Below are 26,988 nucleotides of genomic sequence, written 5' to 3'. Positions count from 1 at the left end.
ACCTGTACCAGTCATCATGTTATATACACCTGTATATACACCTGTACCAGTCATCATGTTATATATATACCTGTACCAGTCATCATGTTATATACACCTGTACCAGTCATCATGTTATATACACCTGTACCAGTCATCATGTTATATATATACCTATACCAGTCATCATGTTATATACACCTGTACCAGTCATCATGTTATATACACCTGTACCAGTCATCATGTTATATATATACCTGTACCAGTCATTATGTTATATACACCTGTACCAGTCATCATGTTATATATATACCTGTACCAGTCATCATGTTATATACACCTGTACCAGTCATCATGTTATATATATACCTGTACCAGTCATCATGTTATATACACCTGTACCAGTCATCATGTTATATACACCTGTATATACACCTGTACTAGTCATCATGTATATACACCTGTATATACACCTGTACCAGTCATCATGTTATATACACCTGTACCAGTCATCATGTTATATACCCCTGTACCAGTCATCATGTTATATATATACCTGTACCAGTCATCATGTTATATACACCTGTACCAGTCATCATGTTATATATATACCTGTACCAGTCATTATGTTATATACACCTGTACCAGTCATCATGTTATATATATACCTGTACCAGTCATCATGTTATATACACCTGTACCAGTCATCATGTTATATATACCTGTACCAGTCATCATGTTATATATATACCTGTACCAGTCATTATGTTATATACACCTGTACCAGTCATCATGTTATATACACCTGTACCAGTCATCATGTTATATACACCTGTATATACACCTGTACTAGTCATCATGTATATACACCTGTACACCTGTATATACACCTGTACCAGTCATCATGTTATATACACCTGTACCAGTCATCATGTTATATACACCTGTATATACACCTGTACCAGTCATCATGTTATATACACCTGTATATACACCTGTACCCGTCATCATGTTATATACACCTGTACCAGTCATCATGTTACACCTGTACCAGTCATCATGTTATATATATACCTGTACCAGTCATCATGTTATATACACCTGTACCAGTCATCATGTTATATATACCTGTACCAGTCATTATGTTATATACACCTGTACCAGTCATCATGTTATATACACCTGTACCAGTCATCATGTTATATACACCTGTACCAGTCATCATGTTATATACACCTGTATATACACCTGTACCAGTCATCATGTTATATACACCTGTACCCGTCATCATGTTATATATATACCTGTACCAGTCATCATGTTATATACACCTGTACCAGTCATCATGTTATATACACCTGTACCAGTCATCACGTTATATACACCTGTACCAGTCATCATGTTATATATACCTGTACCAGTCATCATGTTATATACCCCTGTACCAGTCATCATGTTATATATATACCTGTACCAGTCATCATGTTATATACACCTGTACCAGTCATCATGTTATATATATACCTGTACCAGTCATTATGTTATATACACCTGTACCAGTCATCATGTTATATATATACCTGTACCAGTCATCATGTTATATACACCTGTACCAGTCATCATGTTATATACACCTGTACCAGTCATCATGTTATATATATACCTGTACCAGTCATTATGTTATATACACCTGTACCAGTCATCATGTTATATACACCTGTACCAGTCATCATGTTATATACACCTGTATATACACCTGTACTAGTCATCATGTATATACACCTGTACACCTGTATATACACCTGTACCAGTCATCATGTTATATACACCTGTACCAGTCATCATGTTATATACACCTGTATATACACCTGTACCAGTCATCATGTTATATACACCTGTATATACACCTGTACCAGTCATCATGTTATATACACCTGTACCAGTCATCATGTTACACCTGTACCAGTCATCATGTTATATATATACCTGTACCAGTCATCATGTTATATACACCTGTACCAGTCATCATGTTATATATACCTGTACCAGTCATTATGTTATATACACCTGTACCAGTCATCATGTTATATACACCTGTACCAGTCATCATGTTATATACACCTGTACCAGTCATCATGTTATATACACCTGTATATACACCTGTACCAGTCATCATGTTATATACACCTGTACCAGTCATCATGTTATATATATACCTGTACCAGTCATCATGTTATATACACCTGTACCAGTCATCATGTTATATACACCTGTACCAGTCATCACGTTATATACACCTGTACCAGTCATCATGTTATATATACCTGTACCAGTCATCATGTTATATACACCTGTACCAGTCATCATGTTATATACACCTGTACCAGTCATCATGTTATATATATACCTATACCAGTCATTATGTTATATACACCTGTACCAGTCATCATGTTATATACACCTGTACCAGTCATCATGTTATATATATACCTGTACCAGTCATCATGTTATATACACCTGTACCAGTCATCATGTTATATATATACCTATACCAGTCATTATGTTATATACACCTGTACCAGTCATCATGTTATATACACCTGTACCAGTCATCATGTTATATATATACCTGTACCAGTCATCATGTTATATATATCTGTACCAGTCATCATGTTATATATATATCTGTACCAGTCATCATGTTATATATATCTGTACCAGTCATCATGTTATATATACCTGTATCAGTCATCATGTTATATATACCTGTACCAGTCATCATGTTATATACACCTGTACCAGCTATTACTCACTGATGCAAACATGCTGTGTCACTCACACACACACCTGCAAAGAAAACCCCAATATGAGGTGTAAAAACAGGTGAATCTACCTGTAGTATCGTGACTGCAGGTACGTTGAGCAGACAGCCTTGGAGACGTGTGAGGCTGAGCCGAAGTCGATGACCTTGACCCTGTAGGGCTGTCTGAGTGGATCCACCAGCATGATGTTCTCTGGCTTCAGGTCAGCATGGATCAGACCCAGAGACTTCAGCTTCATCAGCGCCGTCGCCACCTAGTGGTCAAATAGACGTAACACTGAAGGGTTAAACAGCTGTGTGCCAGCTATGGACACCGAAGGGTTAAACAGCTGTGTGCCAGCTATGACCACTGAAGGGTTAAACAGCTGTGTGTCAGCTATGGACACTAAAGGGTTAAACAGCTGTGTGCCAGCTATGGACACTGAATGGTTAAACAGCTGTGTGCCAGCTATGGACACTGAAGGGTTAAACAGGTGTGTGCCAGCTATGGACACTGAAGGGTTAAACAGCTGTGTCTCAGCTATGGACACTGAAGGGTTAAACAGCTGTGTCTCAGCTATGGACACTGAAGGGTTAAACAGCTGTGTGTCAGCTATGGACACTGAAGGGTTAAACAGCTGTGTGTCAGCTATGGACACTGAAGGGTTAAACAGCTGTGTGTCAGCTATGGACACTGAAGGGTTAAACAGCTGTGTGCCAGCTATGGACACTGAAGGGTTAAACAGCTGTGTGCCAGCTATGGACACTAAAGGGTTAAACAGCTGTGTGCCAGCTATGGACACTGAAGGGTTAAACAGCTGTGTGCCAGCTATGGACACTAAAGGGTTAAACAGCTGTGTGCCAGCTATGGACACTGAAGGGTTAAACAGCTGTGTGCCAGCTATGGACACTGAAGGGTTAAACAGCTGTGTGCCAGCTATGGACACTAAAGGGTTAAACAGCTGTGTGCCAGCTATGGACACTGAAGGGTTCACTCTTTTCAAAGAACATTTTACTAGGACTTTAATGACAATTTAAAGACACAAACACCTATTAAGGCTGACACACAGACCAAGTAAGGTAACATGCAATTGTGTTGTTTTGGAGAGTTATTTGAGTACAATGTATGGTAAGGTAATATCCAGGTAACAGGTTCATATGTAACAAATGACTCATTCAGAATAAGCACCAGGTAATTGTCACATTGTCTCTGTGTCAATAAAGTTGTATTGTTCTGTCACCTGTTGCAGTATGGGTCTGATGTGTTGTAGCGGCAGGGGGCTGAACTTGCTGTGCTTCAGGAAGTCATACAGGTTCTGCTCCAGCATCTCGAACACCAGGCAGGTGTGACCTTTGTGTTGGAAACACTCGTAGGAACGCACAAAGTTAAACTCGTCGGCGTTCTCCGCGCTCAGACGGTTCAGGATGCCCACCTGGGAACAGACAGAATGACAAACCTTGATACTCTACGACACGTATGCTAGTTCTGTACATTTTGCTTAAATTTTCTCTTGAAGGCCAATAGAAATCTATCAATTAAATTGATCTAGTACCTCGACATACTAAACAGTCAGTCCTATCTATTATAGTAGTAGGTGCGTCCCGATAACATCTCATTTCTCCTGAAGTGTGCACTCAGTCAATACTTCACACAAATCTGAAAAGCATTGGATTGGTGGAGCCATGGGTTAGTGGGACATTACCCCATATTTTTTTATACCAGTTATTTCCTTTCAAATCAGTGAAGGAAAAGTTAACAACGTAGGGAGGAAGGAGAGATAAATTGGGACTTCGCCCTGGTCTCGTGCTTGCATATGGTAATGACAGGAGGGGTTTAAAGAGGAACTGCACCCGCTGATTTGGCCTCGTTTTTTTTGGCTTGCTCTTCCAAGAAATGCTGGCGGCCGTGACCGAAGCCAAACGTGAGTTGGCTTGGGGGTGTGGTTTGATGTGGGTGTGTCCTTGCCACCACCAAGACACACCCCTCTGTAAGAACCTCGCCCACAGCGGTTTCCTCTCCACTCAATCACAACTAACAAACCTCCTGCAGGTTGAGCTCAGTAACTACAGGCAGATGTATAAGATAAGATCCCCGGAGGAAACTTCGGGTCAGTAGCCTCCAGAGTAAACTACGTTTAAAACAATTATATATATTATAAATAACATTCAAATAGAGTAACAGGTCCATGTGGAATAAACCTCCCTTTACGTAATACCATAGAAGCAGTGTTCTGCTGATATAACAATGTGCACCTTTCATTCCCAGCCGATACAGATACGGTGCCTGTCTGGTGGTAATGGGGTTACCATGGTAACATGTCAGAGCGGTCATAACTTCCTGTGTGGCGTCTCGTATACAACCGTTGTACCCTGATCCTGATCCAGAATACACAGGGATTCTCCCTCCATATATTGACTGATACCTGATCCTGGTCCAGAATACACAGGGATTCTCCCTCCCCATATTAACTGATCCTGGTCCAGAATACACAGGGTTCCTCCCTCCCCATATTGACTGATCCTGGTCCAGAATACACAGGGTTCCTCCCTCCCCATATTGACTGATCCTGGTACAGAATACACAGGGTTTCTCCCTCCCCATATTGACTGATCCTGGTACAGAATACACAGGGTTTCTCCCTCCCCATATTGACTGATCCTGGTTCAGAATACACAGGGTTTCTCCTTCCCCATATTGACCGATACCTGATCCTGGTACAGAATACACAGGGTTTCTCCCTCCACATATTGACTGATACCTGATCCTGGTACAGAATACACAGGGTTTCTCCCTCCCCATATTGACTGATACCTGATCCCGGTACAGAATACACAGGGTTTCTCCCTCCACATATTGACTGATACCTGATCCTGGTACAGAATACACAGGGTTTCTCCCTCCCCATATTGACTGATACCTGATCCTGGTACAGAATACACAGGGTTTCTCCCTCCACATATTGACTGATACCTGATCCTGGTACAGAATACACAGGGTTTCTCCCTCCACATATTGACTGATACCCGATCCTGGTACAGAATACACAGGGCTTCTCCCTCCACATATTGACTGATACCCGATCCTGGTACAGAATACACAGGGTTTCTCCCTCCACATATTGACTAATACAATGCAATAATTAAAAAAATACAATGTACAAAGTAAAAGATGTCAACAAAAAGTTTAATGCAGAGTGACAGGTTTCTTTTCCATTCCCGAGACATCAAGCCCGTCCGGACGTCATCCTGCAAGTCTCCATAGATCCACCTGTGAACCCAGTTGCTGTTCTATGACCAACAGCAGTTAGGATCGATGCTATCTGACAAACAAACGTGTCCTCTGTTTGAAGTTTGAACAGGTCAGACTAAACCTAACTAAATGATGTTCTCCCCACTGAAAACCGCAGGTGAGCAGGCAAAGAGGCTGGCAGAGTAGATCAGCTCCTGGGCCCGTCATCAAAGACACTGGTCGGCCACACAAAAAAAAGAAATCCACTTTTGTCATTATAGGGTAATTGTGTGTAGATGGGTGAGAAAAGATATACTTTATGCATTTTTAATTCAACCTGGAACACAACATGTGGAATACATCAAGGGGTATGAACACTGACTATAATCCATCCAAACTACTAGGCCTCGCTCAAAAGTACATGTAACCAGATGAGAAATGGCTAGCTAGTTAGCGAGGTGCGCGCTAATAGCGTTTCAATCGGTGACGTCACGCGCTCCGAGACCTTGAAGTAGTGGTTCCCCTTTGCCCTGCTTTTGTATAAGGGATGGGTTACGATGCTTCGAGGGTGGCTGTTGACGATGTGTGCAGAGGGTCCCTGGTTCGAACCCAGGTAGGGGCGAAGAGAGGAACGGAAGCTATAACTGTTACATATAAACGATCAATTAAATAAACCAGGAAGCCTAATAGTATTGTTCTGGGGGGGGGGAAATGCCTCAGTAGTAGATTGATACACTGTATATATGGATAATATTTACGTAGGCTGGCTACTTTTTTATGCCAGACAAAACCGGAGGATATTAAAACAAGCGCTTTCTGGTCACTAATGTGGATATGTGCGCCAATGTTGATGAATTGTCTTTGGTCAACATTCAAGGCACGGAGCTTTTTGGTTCTGAAGCACAGAGATGTTTTTTTTGAAACAAGAATTTGGTGCAATTTTATTTTACTAGGCAAGTCAGTTAAGAACAAATTCTTATTTTCAATGACGGCCTAGGAACAGTGGGTTAACTGCCTGTTCAGGGGCAGAACGACAGATTTGTACCTTGCCAGCTCGGGGGTTTGAACTTGCAACCTTCCGGTTACTAGTCCAACGCTCTAACCACTAGGCTACCTGCCGGCCCTACACTCTAACCCCTAGGCTACCTGCCACCTCTACACTCTAACCACTAGGCTACCTGCCACCTCTACACTCTAACCACTAGGCTACCTGCCACCTCTACACTCTAACCACTAGGCTACCTGCCACCTCTACACTCTAACCACTAGGCTACCCTGCAGCAATGCCGTAGGCTCTATGTTAGTTACCAGATTGAATATGCAAAGGTATAAATAGAAAATACAAATGGTAGGCTAATAGCCTTTTAAAATATGTACAGCATATAAAATAAATCCCATTCCGTTTCACAGCGATGGCCCCAAAAAACCCTTCTCACTAGGCTAGCTCATCCGAAATGTGTTGATTGACAGTCTGCTGGTCCAATCAGAGGGCTGAATGAGCATTTCACTAACCAGTTAACAGCTACGTCACCTCTGTGCAACACAACTAGAAACAAAACATGACAAAAACCTGGTCAGATAATTTAAAGTAATCCGTCTCTAGTTATTATATTTTTCTATGAAGCCGAGTTTTAAGTAATCAAATTTGTGACTAGAGTCCACACATCTACAGAGAGGGTATTTCTGCGTGATGCAGCGGGTCCCCTTTTCTGGTCTTCTCCCTGTTGCATGTTGGGCTGCAAACTGGATCCGTCTCGAACAACTGCAGCAGGCGATCCTCATACACAATGTACTTCCTCATCTTATGAGGTGGTGTTGACACGGAGGGCCTGTGACAGGGTGATACAATAGACAAGTGGTTAAATTGCATTTTGTTAGAAAAGGACAAAGATTTTTGATAATGTACTTCACAACCAAAATGACTCTACTGCTTGTATCTGCTGGTTTGAGGAACTAACCTTGGTCTGTCATCAGGGCAGTAACCTCAGTAAAGACATTTCTAAATCGTCACTAGTTACCACAGCCACAAACCCAAACCATTTCTAAGCATTCTTAAAATGTGATTTCATAACCTAACCAAAATGCTAACCTTATGCCTAACCTCAAATCAAAACCCGAAAAAGCAACAAAAATAAATAAATTTGGTTTTCATAATTTGTTACATTATAGCCAATTTTGACTTTGTGTCTGTGTTAAATCCTAATTGCATGCGTTTACAGATGTAGACTGCCTGTCTGTAGCCTCAGATGGGATTAGAGTCAGGTGGCTGACGACTTTGCAGTTTGATGCTCCAAATTCACTGTATAAATCCGACTCCGAGGTGAGGTTGTTACGACCAGAGTTGCATCCATTATTTAGTTTTGCCTTAAGACAATATACGCTTGTATGAGCCACAAACTAACTTGCAAATCGGACTTGCATGCTAACGTTAGCTAGCTAGCTAGCTACCTAACCTGTAACTAGCTTGCAACTCGCTAGCATGATCAAATAACAACATTAAATAACCAGCAGTATGTAGACAATACACAAACTAGTAGGAGCACGATTTAACTAACATTGTAATGAGACAGCTAGCTAGTTAGACTTACGTTAGCTAAAATGTCAGCTAAACTGTTTTAAAGATAGCTACCAACATAACCAGCAGATAGCTACCAACATAACCAGCAATAACATTATCGAACGTTGTTAACTAAGTCATACCAGGGAGGTCATTATCTCTGGTTATTACTCACCACCACCAGACGAGCGCCATCCACCTGTTCCGCATAGCCAGGATCCTCCGGCAGGACATGCAAACCACATAACTTTGGCTGTGGAGGCATGGTCACGATCTGCCTTCCATTGAACGTGTTGGGGGGGCCCATTCAATGAAAGGAAGCAGGCAGACCGGGGGCAATTTGCACGTGGAGCTTGGCCAAAGGGGGCATGATTTTGTTAACAATTTTAATCCAAACCCCAATCTTCATTTGGCCCATAATTCCACCCATACAACGACAACAGGCCTAGGGATATATATATACACCGAGAATACAAAACATTAGGAACAGGGGAGGAGACAGGTTAAAAGAAGGATTTGAGACGGTCTGTTTTCTCTCATGTATTAAAAGAAGCCAGTGTGTTTCCTCTCGTTGTTTCTGAGTAACTTGGCTCACTCACTCACACACTCACTCACACACTCACTCACTCACTCACACACTCACTCACTCACACACTCACTCACTCACTCACTCACTCACTCACACACTCACACACTCACTCACTCACACACTCACTCACACACTCACTCACACACTCACTCACTCACACACTCACACAATCACACACTCACTCACAGTTACAGTCCACAGACACACACTCACTCACTCACTCACACACACTCACTCACTCACTCACTCACTCACTCACTCACTCACTCACTCACTCACACACTCACTCACACACTCACTCACACACACACTCACTCACTCACACACTCACTCACACACACACTCACTCACACACTCACTCACACACTCACTCACACACTCACTCACACACTCACTCACTCACTCACACACTCACTCACTCACACACTCACTCACTCACACACTCACACAATCACACAATCACACACTCACTCACACAATCACTCACACACTCACTCACACACTCACTCACACACTCACTCACACACTCACTCACACACTCACTCACACACTCACTCACACACTCACTCACACACTCACACAATCACTCACACACTCACTCACACAATCACTCACACACTCACTCACACACTCACTCACACACTCACTCACACACTCACTCACACACTCACTCACACACTCACTCACACAATCACACACTCACTCACTCACACAATCACACACTCACACAATCACACACTCACTCACACAATCACTCACTCACACACAGTTACAGTCCACAGACACACACACAGTCCACAGAGACACACACACACACACACAGGTTGTATTTTCCTATAAAGGCTGAGACCCAAATCTTGTTTGTTGGTCTCTCTTAACGCTGCACTGTAGAGTGGATTGTTAACCAGCTCCAGATTTGCAAATCTTATAATCCATGATATAATATTATAGTAAACAACATATAGGGCTTAACATAGAACCACTTTAAGAACAACACATTTTGTTTTAGGCAAATGCATTGCTATTAAACTTGTTATTTAATAAAAAAATAACAGAATAACAGACTTGCCTGACTAAATAAATAGGATGCATGCATGGCCATTTTTCTTTAGCCGATGAGACTGACACAGGAACACATAATAAAGTCATGAATAGTGGTAGCATTAATCTCACCATCGCAGTTATTATAATGAGAAAGCGACCCCCCCCCACAATTTATTTATTTATTTTGTAACAGAATGATTTGTATGAAAAGCCAAGTTGAAGACAGAATTAGATGTTGTCGTTCTCATAATAACGTGGTTTTAAAACACAACAGAGTAGTGAAACACCCTTTGAAGAATATTCTCTTATCCAGAGCGACTTACACATTTAATGAATTCATCTTAAGATCGCTAGGTAGGAGAAACACATATTAGTCTGTCAGTCATAGTAAGTACACTTCCCCTCAAAAAAAAAAAAAAAGCTATCAGCAAAGTCATAGCTAGTAAAGGGGGAAAAGCCTGGACTGGGCTGAGCGGGGCTTGTCCATGTGGTTTGACCAGTACAGCTCATTCGGAGATGTGTATGCAGAAGAACTTAAGTTTTTGGTCATCTCCACGGCAGCCCCGTTGATGAGAATGGGGGCATGCCCAGCCTGGTTTGTCCTGAAGTCCGTAATCAGTTCCTTTGTTTTTCTGACGTTGAGGGAGAGGTTGTTTACCTGGCACCACGCCGTCAGAGTGCCTACCTCCTCCCTGTAGACAGTTTCATTGTTGTTGGTAATCAGGCCTACTACGGTCTTGTAAGCGAACTTAATGGAGTTGGAACTGTGTGAGGCCACACAGTCGTGGGTATACAGGGAGTACAGGAGGGGACTGAGGACGTACCCTTGTGGGGCCCCCCCTGAGTTGAGGATCAGTGTGGAGGAGGTAATGTGGCCTACCTCCTCCACTTGGGTGGCGTCTCGGCAGGATGTCCAGGACCCAGCTGCATAGGGAGGAGTTCACTCCCTTGGCCGTTAGTTTTGTGGTGAGCTTAGAGGGCACTATGGTATTGAAGGTTGAGCTGTAGTCGATGGAACAGCACCCTCGCATATGCTTTCCTTTTGTCTAGGTGCATGAAGGCAATGTGCAGTGCAATGGCGATTGTGTCATCCTTGGATCTGTCAAGGGCCGGCAGCCAAATTGGAAAGGGTCGAGTGTGTCGGGGAGGGAGGGGGTTATGTGGACTTTGAATCACTTCATGATGAGTTCTACTGGTCAGTAGTCATTCAGTTCAGTTACTTTCCTTTTCTTGGGAACAGGGATGATAGCTGGCTTCTTGAAGCAGGTGTGGATGGTGTCCTGAGCTCGAGAGAGATTGAAAATGCCAGAAAACACAACACCCAGCTGGTTTGAACATACTCTGAGGGCGTGGCTTTGGATGCAATCTCGGTCGGCAGCCTTGCGAGGGTTAACTTGTTTGAATGACTTACACACGTCCTCCGTAGAGACCGTAAGTACCTATCCCTCGTTGTCCCCGGGGATTTTCCTCGGCCGCTCAAAATCGTCACTGTGCTCGAAAATGATGTTCAGCTCGTCCGGCAGTGCGGCGTTGGAGTCCGCGACGTGGCTGGCTTTCTTTTGGTAATCCGTAATCGTTAGGGGCCTCCTGCTCTGGGAGAACGTGTGAAGGTTGAACAACAAGCGGTCTGCAGCATTCTGAATAAGTTTGACAACATCAATTCGTTAGGGATATTAGATCCAACGTGGATCCAGGCATGACTGTTTTCACCGGCATAACGAAGGATACACCAAAGTATTCTGGACATTCCTCGCAAACACCTTTTTTCCCCCCAACACTTGGGCTGTTGTTGCCGCGCACGCGCTATCCCAACAGCTGTTCTTCACTTGACTGTCAGTCAGAAAATTCCTTCCTGGATCAGATGATGTGTGACAATATCAGTATAATAATTAGAAATATTCTACTTCATTTAACCTTTATTTAACTAGGAAATTATTATTTTACAATGACGGCCAAACCCGGACTACGCTGGGCCAATTGTGCGCCGCCCTAATGACAGTATCGATTTAGGTTTTAAGTATCACGGTTAGGTGAGTCGGTTAGAGACATTCGATTTCGTAATGCAAGACATTATTTTGGATTTATGTGCCCATTTAAACAGTTTTCACCCTGTTAACATGGAGACACTAACTGTTACTGAGACCTCTATACAAAAACAAAAAACAATTATCTGACAGATTGAACCTTGTAAGAATCCTGGATCTATGGCTAATTTAACTGACTAATCAGAAGCAAGTGTAACAGTATAACTTTAGACCATCCCCTCGCCCATACCCGGGCGCGAAGCAGGGACCCTCTGCACACATCAACAACAGTCACCCACGAAGCATCGTTACCCATCGCTCCACAAAAGCCGCGGCCCTTGCAGAGCAAGGGGGAACTACTACTTCAAGGTCTCAGAGCAAGTGACGTCACCGATTGAAACGCTATTTAGCGCGCACCACCGCTAACTAAGCTAGCCGTTTCACATCCGTTACACTCACCCCCCTTTTGGCCTCCTCCTTTTCCGCAGCAACCAGTGATCTGGGTCACGGCACCAATGTAACAGTATAACATTTCACATCCGTTAAACAAGGACAGAAAAGTAAATGTTTTATGGCACACGAATTTGGACAAATCCGTCAAAACGCCAACCAGGAGAAAGGCTTAAACACCAACGTGTGAGTTATATTGAATATGATCCCCCCTTTTATATAACAATATAATGACATAAAAAAAAGATTGGCTGATCATTTATCAATGACTTATCAACCGATCTATCTTCAGTGGTACCTAGTTTCTAGACATGACCATTTATTAGTTGTGACACACTCAGGTTCCAAACTCTGTTTTAGACGAGACCACGACTCCATTTTGTTGATCCCTGCCTACAGACAGAAACTAAAACAAGAAGCTCCCACGCTGAGGTCTGTTCAACGCTGGTCCGAGCAATCTGATTCCACACTCCAGGACTGCTTCCATCACGTGGACTGGGATATGTTTCGTATTGCGTCAGACAACAACATTGACGAATACGCTGATTCGGTGAGCGAGTTCATTAGAACGTGCGTTGAAGATGTCGTTCCCATAGCAACGATTAAAACATTCCCAAACCAGAAACCATGGATTGATGGCAGCATTCGCGTGAAACTGAAAGCCCGAACCACTGCTTTTAATCAGGGCAAGGTGACTGGTAACATGACCGAATACAAACAGTGTAACTATTCCGTCCGCAAGGCAATCAAACAAGCTAAGCGTCAGTATAAAGACAAAGTAGAATCTCAATTCAACGGCTCAGACACAAGAGGTATGTGGCAGGGTCTACAGTCAATCACGGATTACAAATAGAAAACCAGCCCCGTCACGGACCAGGATGTCTTGCTCCCAGGCAGACTAAATAACGTTTTTGCCCGCTTTGAGGACAATACAGTGCCACTGACACGGCCGGCAACTAAAACATGCGGACTCTCCTTCACTGCAGCCGAGGTGAGTAAAACATTTAAACGTGTTAACCCTCGCAAGGCTGCAGGCCCAGACGGCATCCCCAGCCGCGCCCTCAGAGTATGCGCAGACCAGCTGGCTGGTGTGTTTACGGTCATATTCAATCAATCCTTATCCCAGTCTGTTGTTCCCACATGCTTCAAGAGGGCCACCATTGTTCCTGTTCCCAAGAAAGCTAAGGTAACTGAGCTAAACGACTACCGCCCCGTAGCACTCACTTCCGTCATCATGAAGTGCTTTGAGAGACTAGTCAAGGACCATATCACCTCCACCCTACCTGACACCCTAGACCCACTCCAATTTGCTTACCGCCCAAATAGGTCCACAGACGATGCAATCTCAACCACACTGCACACTGCCCTAACCCATCTGGACAAGAGGAATACCTATGTGAGAATGCTGTTCATCGACTACAGCTCGGCATTTAAGACCATAGTGCCCTCCAAGCTCGTCATCAAGCTCGAGACCCTGGGTCTCGACCCCGCCCTGTGCAACTGGGTACTGGACTTCCTGACGGGCCGCCCCCAGGTGGTGAGGGTAGGCAACAACATTTCCACCCCGCTGATCCTCAACACTGGGGCCCCACAAGGGTGCGTTCTGAGCCCTCTCCTGTACTCCCTGTTCACCCACGACTGCGTGGCCACGCACGCCTCCAACTCAATCATCAAGTTTGCGGACGACACAACAGTGGTAGGCTTGATTACCAACAACGAACAGACGGCCTACAGGGAGGAGGTGAGGGCCCTCGGAGTGTGGTGTCAGGAAAATAACCTCACACTCAACGTCAACAAAACTAAGGAGATGATTGTGGACTTCAGGAAACAGCCGAGGGAACACCCCCCTATCCACATTGATGGAACAGTAGTGGAGAGGGTAGCAAGTTTTAAGTTCCTCGGCGTACACATCACAGACAAACTGAATTGGTCCACCCACACAGACGGCATCGTGAAGAAGGCGCAGCAGCGCCTCTTCAACCTCAGGAGGCTGAAGAAATTCGGCTTGTCACCAAAAGCACTCACAAACTTCTACAGATGCACAATCGAGAGCATCCTGTCGGGCTGTATCACCGCCTGGTACGGCAACTGCTCCGCCCACAACCGTAAGGCTCTCCAGAGGGTAGTGAGGTCTGCACAACGCATCACCGGGGGCAAACTACCTGCCCTCCAGGACACCTACACCACCCGATGTCACAGGAAGGCCATAAAGATCCTCAAGGACAACAACCACCCGAGCCACTGCCTGTTCACCCCGCTATCATCCAGAAGGCGAGGTCAGTACAGGTGCATCAAAGCTGGGACCGAGAGACTGAAAAACAGCTTCTATCTCAAGGCCATCAGACTGTTAAACAGCCACCACTAACATTGAGTGGCTGCTGCCAACACACTGACTCAACTCCAGCCACTTTAATAATGGGAATTGATGGGAAATGATGTAAAATATATCACTAGCCACTTTAAACAATGCTACCTAATATAATGTTTACATACCCTACATTATTCATCTCATATGTATATGTATATACTGTACTCTATATCATCTACTGCATCTTTATGTAATACATGTATCACTAGCCACTTTAACTATGCCACTTTGTTTACATACTCATCTCATATGTATATACTGCACTCAATACCATCTACTGTATCTTGCCTATGCCGCTCTGTACCATCACTCATTCATATATCCTTATGTACATATTCTTTATCCCTTTACACTTGTGTCTATAAGGTAGTAGTTTTGGAATTGTTAGCTAGATTACTTGTTGGTTATTACTGTATTGTCGGAACTAGAAGCACAAGCATTTCGCTACACTCGCATTAACATCTGCTAACCATGTGTATGTGACAAATAAAATTTGATTTGATTGATTTGATTTGACTGACTTTAAAAGACCAAAATGATCCAATTGACACTTTCCGGGGAAAATTTTTGACACTAGACTAAATTAGTCTGATTCATATCGATATAGGCTGCTTTCAAGGGGATTGGTTGAAATTGGTTGCTTTTTTTAGGGGCAGTCGCTCTACGGTCTATGGGACATTTCCTCTTGAAAGACAATAAACGTCTAGCCAGGTATCCGAGCTGATATGCTCTCACGTCACAAAACCATGAAGGTGAAACGGATCACATCACAGTCTGGAATCCAGGCAAATACACATCACCAATTCAAATCAACCAAGCGTAACAGCCTAACAAAGTAGTACCACGTCTTGAAGGGCGATAAACATGAATTAACCAAATCGATCCAAATCAAATAAATGACTGACCTCGATCTGACCCTGTCGTGCATACGAGGGGTGGTTCTTCAGGATCTTGATGGCCACGATATCATTGGTTCCCCTCTTCCAACACTTGGTCACCTGACCGAAGGTCCCCCTCCCCAGGAACTCCAGCACCTCATAACTACAGGAGACCGAACACAGAATCTCATGTTGCACCAGCTGGTAGTCCCCCTCTCCACTGGAGCTGGAGCTCTTGGTGGTGGGGGCCGAGTGGGGGATGGACTGGCCCGTACCCCCTCCTCCTCCCCCCGTACGCGTAGAGAAGACGGGAGGAGGGGCAGAGAGCTCCTCTAAGATCTGAACACTCCCACAGCCGCTCCCGCTCCCTTTAACGACCTCGTCATTCTTCCTCTTCTGGCCCTGTCGTCGCATCCCGTTCCCCATGCTGGCCGTCTCAGAGTTTGTGTGTGAGGAGTGTGTGTACTGGTCGTTGAGGCGGCGACTGGAACCCCGGGGGAGGTTGCCCGTGCTGTCTGCTGGCCTGACCACCACCTGGCCACGGGAGCCTGGGGCGGGAGGGAACACTAACGCAGAGGGGGCGAAGGGAGGCACTGCCATGCCTAGTGCAGGGGTGAAGGAGTAACCCCCTACTCCCTGCTGTCCCCCCGCGGAACCGTATGGGCAGTCAGAGGATGCGTCCCAAACACAGTTCTCCACCTTCATCTTCTTGACACGACAAAATGCGCTGGAGGAGCTGGAGGGAGCAGAGAACACCTGGAGCTGGGACGACATACCTAAGGAGAGGAGGGGAGGGAAGGAGAGGAGGGGAGAGGGAAGGAGAGGAGGGGACAGAGAAAAGAAGAGATCCATATACAGCATTTAACATGTCATCGTGCCTTGATGAATGGTCTTATAGCAACAAAAAAACATTGCATGTTACAGAATGCTCATTTAGCAAGAAATACATTCTGTGAATATGTGTTGTGTCCATTTCAACTGTCTGCTAAATTCCTCTCCTATCAGCCAAAAACTGACTCTGAGCCTGTGTTCATTAAGCATCTCAGGAACAGGAATACTGAACTAGGGTGCGTTTTCTCTTTTCGATAACATGGACACGAAAGATCTGGGGGCCTGGGTCCGTATACACAAAGCATTTCAGAGTAAGAGTACTGATCTGGGATCTGTCATTATGAAATAAAAAGGCAAAACTGATCCTAGATCCAGCACTCTTACTTTGAAATGCTTTGTGGATACGGTCCTAAGATCTCTCCTGTCCATTCATTACAATCTTAAAGAGAAAACTGATCCTAGATCAGCACTCTTACTCTGAGACACTTGGTGAATACAGGCCCAGGAGTTTATCCTACTTCTCACAATGTGGGGCGGCAGGGTAGCCTAGTGGTTAGAGCATTGGACTAGTAACCGAAAGGTTGCAAGTTCAAATCCCCGAGCTGACAAGGTACAAATCTGTCGTTCTGCCCCTGAACAAGGCAGTTAACCCACTGTTCCTAGGCCGTCATTGAAAATAAGAATTTGTTCTTAACTGACTTGCCTGGTTAAATAAAGGTTACATTTTTTTATAATAATAACAAATAAAAAAAAATGTGTAATCGTGATGTCCTCTTCTCCTCTCACCTAGGCTGCTAGCATGCATCTCATCTCACCTAGGCTGCTAGCATGCATCTCATCTCCTCTCACCTAGGCTGCTAGCATGCATCTCATCTCCTCTCACCTAGGCTGCTAGCATGCATCTCATCTCCTCTCACCTAGGCTGCTAGCATGCATCTCATCTCCTCTCACCTAGGCTGCTAACACGCATCTCATCTCCTCTCCTCTCACCTAGGCTGCTAGCATTATTCATCTCATCTCACCTAGGCTGCTAGCATGCATCTCATCTCCTCTCACCTAGGCTGCTAGCATGCATCTCATCTCACCTAGGCTGCTAGCATGCATCTCATCTCACCTAGGCTGCTAGCATGCATCTCATCTCCTCTCCTCTCACCTAGGCTGCTAACATGCATCTCATCTCCTCTCCTCTCACCTAGGCTGCTAGCATGCATCTCATCTCCTCTCACCTAGGCTGCTAGCATGCATCTCATCTCCTCCCACCTAGGCTGCTAGCATGCATCTCATCTCACCTAGGCTGCTAGCATGCATCTCATCTCACCTAGGCTGCTAGCATGCATCTCATCTCCTCTCACCTAGGCCGCTAACATGCATCTCATCTCCTCTCCTCTCACCTAGGCTGCTAGCATGCATCTCATCTCCTCTCACCTAGGCTGCTAGCATGCATCTCATCTCCTCCCACCTAGGCTGCTAGCATGCATCTCATCTCACCTAGGCTGCTAGCATGCATCTCATCTCACCTAGGCTGCTACATGCATCTCATCTCCTCTCACCTAGGCCGCTAACATGCATCTCATCTCCTCTCCTCTCACCTAGGCTGCTAGCATGCATCTCCTCTCCTCTCAACTAGGCTGCTAGCATTATTCATCTCATCTCACCTAGGCTGCTAGCATGCATCTCATCTCCTCTCACCTAGGCTGCTAACATGCATCTCATCTCCTCTCACCTAGGCTGCTAACATGCATCTCATCTCCTCTCACCTAGGCTGCTAACATGCATCTCCTCTCCTCTCACCTAGGCTGCTAGCATGCATCTCATCTCCTCTCACCTAGGCTGCTAGCATGCATCTCATCTCCTCCCACCTAGGCTGCTAGCATGCATCTCATCTCACCTAGGCTGCTAGCATGCATCTCATCTCCTCTCACCTAGGCTGCTAACATGCATCTCATCTCCTCTCCTCTCACCTAGGCTGCTAACATGCATCTCCTCTCACCTAGGCTGCTAACATGCATCTCCTCTCACCTAGGCTGCTAACATGCATCTCCTCTCACCTAGAATGCTAACATGCATCTCCTCTCACCTAGGCTGCTAGCATGCATCTCATCTCCTCTCCTCTAGGCTGCTAACGTGCATCTCTTCTTCCATTGCCTGACTGCACTATAGAAGTCTTTGGAGAGTTGGTTAAAGCTAGTCATGATGATTCTAACTGCATTGTGGGTTAAGGGCTTGTAAGTAAGCATTTCACGGTAAGGTTGTTGTATTCGGCACGTGTGACAAATAAAATTAGATTTGAACTGTGTCGAGGAGAAACCCACGTCCCAAATGATCGAATGTAGTGCACTAAATGGGCTGTAACAAAACCCTGCAAGGAAGTTAGCTAGCTCTCCTGGAGCACAAAACGGGACAGTTTTATCTCAATCTCTTCATTCAAAGACTCAATCACGGACAATCTTACTGACAGTTGTGGCTGCTTTGTGTGATGTAGTGTTGTCTCTTTATGTAGTGTAGTGTTGTCTCTTTATGTAGTGTTGTCTCTTTATGTAGTGTAGTGTAGTCTCTTTATGTTGTGTTGTCTCTTTATGTAGTGTTGTCTCTTTATGTTGTGTTGTCTCTTTATGTAGTGTTGTCTCTTTATGTAGTGTTGTCTCTTTATGTAGTGTTGTCTCTGTATGTAGTGTTGTCTCTGTATGTAGTGTTGTGTTGTCTCTTTATGTAGTGTAGTCTCTTTATGTAGTGTTGTGGTGTCTCTCTTTATGTAGTGTTGTGGTGTCTCTCTTTATGTAGTGTTGTGGTGTCTCTCTTTATGTAGTGTTGTGTTGTCTCTCTTTATGTAGTGTTGTGTAGTCTCTTTATGTAGTGTAGTGTTGTCTCTTTATGTTGTGTTGTCTCTTTATGTAGTGTAGTGTAGTCTCTCTATGTAGTGTTGTGTTGTCTCTTTATGTAGTGTTGTCTCTTTATGTAGTGTAGTGTAGTCTCTCTATGTAGTGTAGTGTAGTCTCTTTATGTAGTGTAGTGTAGTCTCTCTATGTAGTGTTGTCTCTTTATGTAGTGTTGTCTCTTTATGTAGTGTAGTGTAGTCTCTCTATGTAGTGTAGTCTCTTTATGTAGTGTAGTCTCTTTATGTAGTGTAGTGTTGTCTCTCTTTATGTAGTGTTGTGGTGTCTCTCTTTATGTAGTGTTGTGGTGTCTCTCTTTATGTAGTGTTGTGGTGTCTCTCTTTATGTAGTGTTGTGTTGTCTCTCTTTATGTAGTGTAGTGTTGTCTCTTTATGTTGTGTTGTGTTGTCTTTTTATGTAGTGTAGTGTTGTCTCTCTTTATGTAGTGTTGTGGTGTCTCTCTTTATGTAGTGTTGTGGTGTCTCTCTTTATGTAGTGTTGTGGTGTCTCTCTTTATGTAGTGTTGTGTTGTCTCTCTTTATGTAGTGTTGTGGTGTCTCTCTTTATGTAGTGTTGTGTAGTCTCTCTATGTAGTGTTGTGTTGTCTCTTTATGTAGTGTTGTCTCTTTATGTAGTGTAGTGTAGTCTCTCTATGTAGTGTAGTGTAGTCTCTTTATGTAGTGTAGTGTAGTCTCTCTATGTAGTGTTGTCTCTTTATGTAGTGTTGTCTCTTTATGTAGTGTAGTGTAGTCTCTCTATGTAGTGTAGTCTATGTAGTGTAGTCTCTTTATGTAGTGTAGTGTTGTCTCTCTTTATGTAGTGTTGTGGTGTCTCTCTTTATGTAGTGTTGTGGTGTCTCTCTTTATGTAGTGTTGTGGTGTCTCTCTTTATGTAGTGTTGTGTTGTCTCTCTTTATGTAGTGTAGTGTTGTCTCTTTATGTTGTGTTGTGTTGTCTTTTTATGTAGTGTAGTGTTGTCTCTCTTTATGTAGTGTTGTGGTGTCTCTCTTTATGTAGTGTTGTGGTGTCTCTCTTTATGTAGTGTTGTGGTGTCTCTCTTTATGTAGTGTTGTGTTGTCTCTCTTTATGTAGTGTTGTGGTGTCTCTCTTTATGTAGTGTTGTGTAGTCTCTTTATGTAGTGTAGTGTTGTCTCTTTATGTTGTGTTGTCTCTTTATGTAGTGTAGTGTAGTCTCTCTATGTAGTGTTGTGTTGTCTCTTTATGTAGTGTTGTCTCTTTATGTAGTGTAGTGTAGTCTCTCTATGTAGTGTAGTGTAGTCTCTTTATGTAGTGTAGTGTAGTCTCTCTATGTAGTGTTGTCTCTTTATGTAGTGTAGTGTAGTCTCTTTATGTAGTGTTGTCTCTTTATGTAGTGTAGTGTAGTCTCTTTATGTAGTGTAGTGTAGTCTCTTTATGTAGTGTAGTGTAGTCTCTCTATGTAGTGTTGTCTCTTTATGTAGTGTAGTGTAGTCTCTTTATGTAGTGTTGTCTCTTTATGTAGTGTAGTGTAGTCTCTTTATGTAGTGTAGTGTAGTCTCTTTATGTAGTGTAGTGTTGTCTCTCTATGTAGTGTAGTGTAGTCTCTCTATGTAGTGTTGTCTCTTTATGTAGTGTAGTGTAGTCTCTTTATGTAGTGTAGTGTCTTTATGTTGTGTTGTCTCTTTATGTAGTGTAGTGTAGTCTCTCTATGTAGTGTTGTGTTGTCTATGTAGTGTAGTGTTGTCTCTTTATGTAGTGTAGTCTCTCTATGTAGTGTAGTGTTGTCTCTCTATGTAGTGTAGTGTAGTCTCTCTATGTAGTGTAGTGTAGTCTCTATGTAGTGTAGTGTAGTCTCTCTATGTAGTGTAGTGTAGTGTAGTGTTGTCTCTCTATGTAGTGTAGTGTAGTGTAGTGTTGTCTCTTTATGTAGTGTAGTCTCTCTATGTAGTGTAGTGTAGTGTAGTGTTGTCTCTTTATGTAGTGTAGTCTCTCTATGTAGTGTAGTGTAGTGTAGTGTTGTCTCTCTATGTAGTGTAGTGTTGTCTCTTTATGTAGTGTTGTCTCTCTATGTAGTGTAGTGTAGTCTCTCTATGTAGTGTAGTGTAGTCTCTTTATGTAGTGTTGTCTCTTTATGTAGTGTAGTCTCTTTATGTAGTGTAGTCTCTTTATGTAGTGTAGTCTCTCTATGTAGTGTAGTGTAGTCTCTCTATGTAGTGTTGTCGCTCTATGTAGTGTAGTGTAGTCTCTCTATGTAGTGTAGTGTAGTCTCTCTATGTAGTGTAGTCTCTCTATGTAGTGTAGTGTAGTCTCTTTATGTAGTGTAGTCTCTCTATGTAGTGTAGTGTAGTGTTGTCTCTCTATGTAGTGTAGTGTAGTCTCTCTATGTAGTGTAGTGTAGTCTCTCTATGTAGTGTAGTGTAGTCTCTCTATGTAGTGTAGTGTAGTCTCTTTATGTAGTGTTGTCTCTCTATGTAGTGTAGTGTAGTCTCTCTATGTAGTGTTGTCTCTCTATGTAGTGTAGTGTAGTCTCTCTATATAGTGTAGTGTAGTCTCTCTATGTAGTGTTGTCTCTATGTAGTGTAGTCTCTCTATGTAGTGTAGTCTCTCTATGTAGTGTAGTCTCTCTATGTAGTGTAGTCTCTCTATGTAGTGTAGTGTTGTCTCTCTATGTAGTGTAGTCTCTTTATGTAGTGTAGTCTCTCTATGTAGTGTAGTCTCTTTATGTAGTGTAGTGTTGTCTCTCTATGTAGTGTAGTGTTGTCTCTCTATGTAGTGTAGTGTAGTGTTGTCTCTCTATGTAGTGTAGTGTTGTCTCTCTATGTAGTGTAGTGTTGTCTCTCTATGTAGTGTAGTGTTGTCTCTCTATGTAGTGTAGTGTTGTCTCTCTATGTAGTGTAGTGTAGTCTCTCTATGTAGTGTAGTCTCTATGTAGTGTAGTGTAGTCTCTCTATGTAGTGTAGTCTCTTTATGTAGTGTAGTCTCTCTATGTAGTGTAGTGTTGTCTCTATGTAGTGTAGTGTAGTCTCTCTATGTAGTGTAGTGTAGTCTCTCTATGTAGTGTAGTGTAGTGTTGTCTCTCTATGTAGTGTAGTGCAGTGTAGTGTAGTCTCTCTATGTAGTATAGTGTAGTGTAGTCTCTCTATGTAGTGTAGTGCAGTGTAGTCTCTTTATGTAGTGTAGTCTCTCTATGTAGTGTAGTGTAGTCTCTCTATGTAGTGTAGTGTAGTGCAGTGTAGTGTAGTCTCTCTATGTAGTGTAGTGCAGTGTAGTGTAGTCTCTCTATGTAGTGTAGTGCAGTGTAGTCTCTTTATGTAGTGTAGTCTCTCTATGTAGTGTAGTCTCTCTATGTAGTGTAGTGTAGTGCAGTGTAGTGTAGTCTCTCTATGTAGTGTAGTGTAGTGCAGTGTAGTCTCTCTATGTAGTGTAGTCTCTCTATGTAGTGTAGTCTCTCTATGTAGTGTAGTGTAGTGCAGTGTAGTGTAGTCTCTCTATGTAGTGTAGTGTAGTGTAGTGCAGTGTAGTGTAGTCTCTCTATGTAGTGTAGTGTAGTGTAGTGCAGTGTAGTGTAGTCTCTCTATGTAGTGTAGTGTAGTGCAGTGTAGTCTCTCTATGTAGTGTAGTCTCTCTATGTAGTGTAGTCTCTCTATGTAGTGTAGTGTAGTGCAGTGTAGTGTAGTCTCTCTATGTAGTGTAGTGTAGTGTAGTGCAGTGTAGTGTAGTCTCTCTATGTAGTGTAGTGCAGTGTAGTGTAGTCTCTCTTGTCGTGTGTTTAGTCCTTTATTTGTTTTACATGTTTAATCCCAGGCCCCGCCCCCACAGGAGGCCTTTTGCCAGGCCGTCATTGTAAATAACAATTTGTTCTTAACTGACTTGCAAAATAAAAATACAGGCCACAGCCCTTATCTAGTGTCTGACTGTCAAGTTGCTGACAACAACGTTGTTCACAAACAGCTATCTAGCTAGTGTGCTCAAGACAACTGCACCTATCAACATTATACATGTTATACTAGACATTTATGATACAACAAAGAACAGAGAAGGAGCTTCTCCATCTGAACTGTTTTCCATCTAGGTTGAGCATTGCAATGTTAAGGCCAAGACAGTGGACTCTCCTGAGACAAAGGCCTAGCTAGATAACTATCAAAATGTTGTGCCACTCTGGTGAACATCCACATTTCACCTCTAGGTGTAATCTATTGCAGTGGTTCCCAAGCGGTTGGATGACATTGACCTAAATAATATATTTATACACACAGAGAACAAAAATATAAAACACAACATGTCTCATGTTTCATGAGCTGAAATACAAAATCCAATAAAATGTTCCATAATCACAAAAAGCTTATTTCTCTGAAATGTTGTGCACAAAAGTGTTTACATTCCTGTTCGTGTGCATTTCTCCTTTACTAAAATAATCCATCCCCCTGACAGTTTGTGTCAAGAAGTGGATTCAACAGCATGATTACACAGGTGCACCTTGTGCTGGGGACAATAAAAGTCCACTTTAAAATGTGCAGTTGTGTCACAACACAATGCCACAGACGTCTCAAGTTGAGGGAGGTGCAGGAATGTCCACCAGAGCTGTTGCCAGATAATTGAATGCTCATTTCTCTAATATAAGTTGGAGACCAACATTATTTTAGAGAATTTGGCAGTACGTCCAACCGGCCTCACAACCGCAGACCACATGTAGCCATGCGAGCCCAGGGCATCCACACCCAGCTTCATCACCTGCGGGATTCGGAGGAGTATTTATGTCTGTAATAAAGCACCTTTGTGGCGCAAAAAGTCATTCTGATTGGCTGTGCCTGGCTCCCCAGTGCCAGGCCTATGCCCTCCAAATTGGAGCCCTATGCCCTCCAAATCATGTTAAATCCATAGATAGATTAGGGACAAATTAATATATTTCAATTGACTTATTTCCTTATATGAACTGTAACTCAGTATAATCTTTGAAAGTGTTGCATTTATATTTTTGTTAAGAGTGTGTGTATATATATATATATATATATATATAAATATTTCCACTGTAAACTTAAACATCTAAAACCGAATAGATTTGATGTAAAAAAAAAAAAAGGCCTTGTACATTTTACAATAGCCTATAATCTTTCATCTTTTACAATCAACAAAATACAAGCTAGACAATCAGGGCCCCATTGATTGTTATATGTTTGAGCAGAAGAAACAGCATTGGCCATATCAAATTGTAATGAAATTAGCTTAAAAACGGTAACGTTTTACTTTCAGTTCCATGGCAGGGTGTCTGGATTTGCATGAGATTAACTTTGAAAATGCTACAGTTTCAATCTGCTGCCAAGATAATATTGTTGATGTATTGCTTGGTCTACTTGTTTTTGCACCCCTCAACCCTTATGGTGGGTCGCAACTCAAAATACAACTCAATCGGTGGGTCACGAAGCAAAACAGTTTGGGAAGCCCTGATCTATTCAATAGGACGTTTTATTGTATGTTACCCATTTCTCAAACAATACAATCGATCAAACGCAGAAAAATAAAACAGAGCTAGCCGAGATTGTCATTACTGAAGACATAGACAACTAGAGTAGCTAGCTGGCTAACTTTAGCTACTTGTCCCATTTCAAGCCTAGCTAACTAACGTAGTTAGAAACGTCAATATCCCCCTCGGGATGTAAACCCTACCGAAAACATCGTGCTTGAGACATAAACCATCTACATACCTGATTTGATTTCACAGTGTAATGTCGATGATTAATACAGTCATCAATTGAAATCCCACACAGGCTAGCAGATTATCTGATTTAGTTAGCTGACGTTCGCTATTTTGCCGATTAACTAGTAACGCTAGGCCTTCATTTCATTGTTTTCCAACGACAGAGAAGTAGATAAGAAGAAACACACAATTCGCGTGGGGGTTTCGGTCGGAAACAGTCGATTCGGTTTAAATAAAAATGAAATAAAAAGCAATAAAATAATAAAAACGTATTTCGGTCAATTAAAAAACACTTATTTTATAAGGTAAAACCCGATCATAAGACCACCTAACAGCAGACCGCTGTGTAGCAAGCCAGAAATGCAATGTACTTCCGGGTCACGGATTCTTCTTCTGCGGTAGGGTATTATCGGCGGTTGGTATGTAGCGTTATGGTGCATTTACCGCCACCTACTGTACTGGAGTGGGGGCCAGAGACCGGGACAAACTAAATCCTACCCGCCAGCCCCGTTGCTCTCAAAAAAGAAAAAATATGTCAGACTATATCTAATGACGTTCTACTCAATATACTCTTTAAAATAATTTCCTGTATGCCCTTCTCCCTCATACTAGATGTCAGCCTCTCTCTTTCCCTCTGATACTGCCCACACTGTAGCAGTACATGCTCCAGGGTCTCTGTTTCCTGGTAATAATCACACTTTCCTGTTGGATGCTTTCCCATCACATTTAAGGTCTTATTCAACCGGCTGTGTCCCTCCCTTAATCTACTGTCTGTGTCCCACCCTTAATCTACTGGCTGTGTCCCTCCCACCCTTAATCTACTGGCTGTGTCCCACCCTTAATCTACTGGCTGTGTCCCACCCTTAATCTACTGGCTGTGTCCCTCCCTTAATCTACTGTCTGTGTCCCACCCTTAATCTACTGGCTGTGTCCCACCCTTAATCTACTGGCTGTGTCCCACCCTTAATCTACCGTCTGTGTCCCACCCTTAATCTACTGTCTGTGTCCCACCCTTAATCTACTGTCTGTGTCCCACCCTTAATCTACTGTCTGTGTCCCACCCTTATTATACTGTCTGTGTCCCACCCTTAATCTACTGTCTGTGTCCCACCCTTATTATACTGGCTGTGTCCCACCCTTAATCTACTGGCTGTGTCCCACCCATAATCTTGTAAAAAATAGCCTCCTCTCTCCTATCCTTTCCTGCCGTCCTCCCTTTCCAGACTTTCCTCTGTACTTGAAATAAATGCCTGCCTTTAGAATCTCTATTCCAATGCTCCTGCCATCTCTATACCATCACTGTTCATATCAGGCTTTAAACCTGCTCCTGCCATCTCTACACCATCACTGTCCATATCAGGCTTTTAACCTGCTCCTGTCATCTCTACACATCACTGTCTATATCAGGCTTTTAACCTGCTCCTGTCATCTCTACACCATCACTGTCTATATCAGGCTTTTAGCCTGTCATCTCTACACCATCACTGTCTATATCAGGCTTTTAACCTGCTCCTGTCATCTCTACACCATCACTGTCTATATCAGGCTTTTAACCTGTCATCTCTGCATCATCACTGTCTATATCAGGCTTTTAACCTGCTCCTGTCATCTCTACACCACCACTGTCTATATCAGGCTTTTAACCTGTCATCTCTACACCATCACTGTCTATATCAGGCTTTTAACCTGCTCC

The 26,988-nt window shown here is 43.2% G+C and overlaps 1 protein-coding gene across 4 annotated transcripts in view; it reads right to left on the bottom strand.

Annotated features, from left to right (window-relative positions):
• The window catches only part of LOC109891667 (homeodomain-interacting protein kinase 1), a 66,784-nt gene extending 41,121 nt beyond the window's left edge, over positions 1 to 25,663 (bottom strand). For 3 of the 4 annotated variants that reach the window (XM_031825771.1, XM_031825772.1, XM_031825773.1), the window contains exons 1-4: positions 25,303 to 25,663; positions 15,946 to 16,694; positions 4,021 to 4,212; positions 2,873 to 3,054 (exon numbers count right to left, since the gene is read on the bottom strand). In XM_031825771.1, coding sequence (XP_031681631.1) covers positions 2,873 to 3,054; positions 4,021 to 4,212; positions 15,946 to 16,692 — 1,121 coding nt within the window. In that variant the 5' untranslated portion in view covers positions 16,693 to 16,694; positions 25,303 to 25,663. The remainder of the gene's footprint in view (positions 1 to 2,872; positions 3,055 to 4,020; positions 4,213 to 15,945; positions 16,695 to 25,302) is intronic. The other variant, XM_031825770.1, reaches the window with a different exon arrangement.
• Between the last annotated feature and the right edge of the window lie 1,325 nt (positions 25,664 to 26,988).

The sequence above is a fragment of the Oncorhynchus kisutch genome, linkage group LG5 (assembly GCF_002021735.2).
Source record: "Oncorhynchus kisutch isolate 150728-3 linkage group LG5, Okis_V2, whole genome shotgun sequence".
Classification (NCBI taxonomy): domain Eukaryota; kingdom Metazoa; phylum Chordata; class Actinopteri; order Salmoniformes; family Salmonidae; genus Oncorhynchus; species Oncorhynchus kisutch.
The sequence above is the reverse complement of the archived record's forward strand: the minus strand, read 5'-3'. Positions and strand labels throughout refer to the sequence as shown.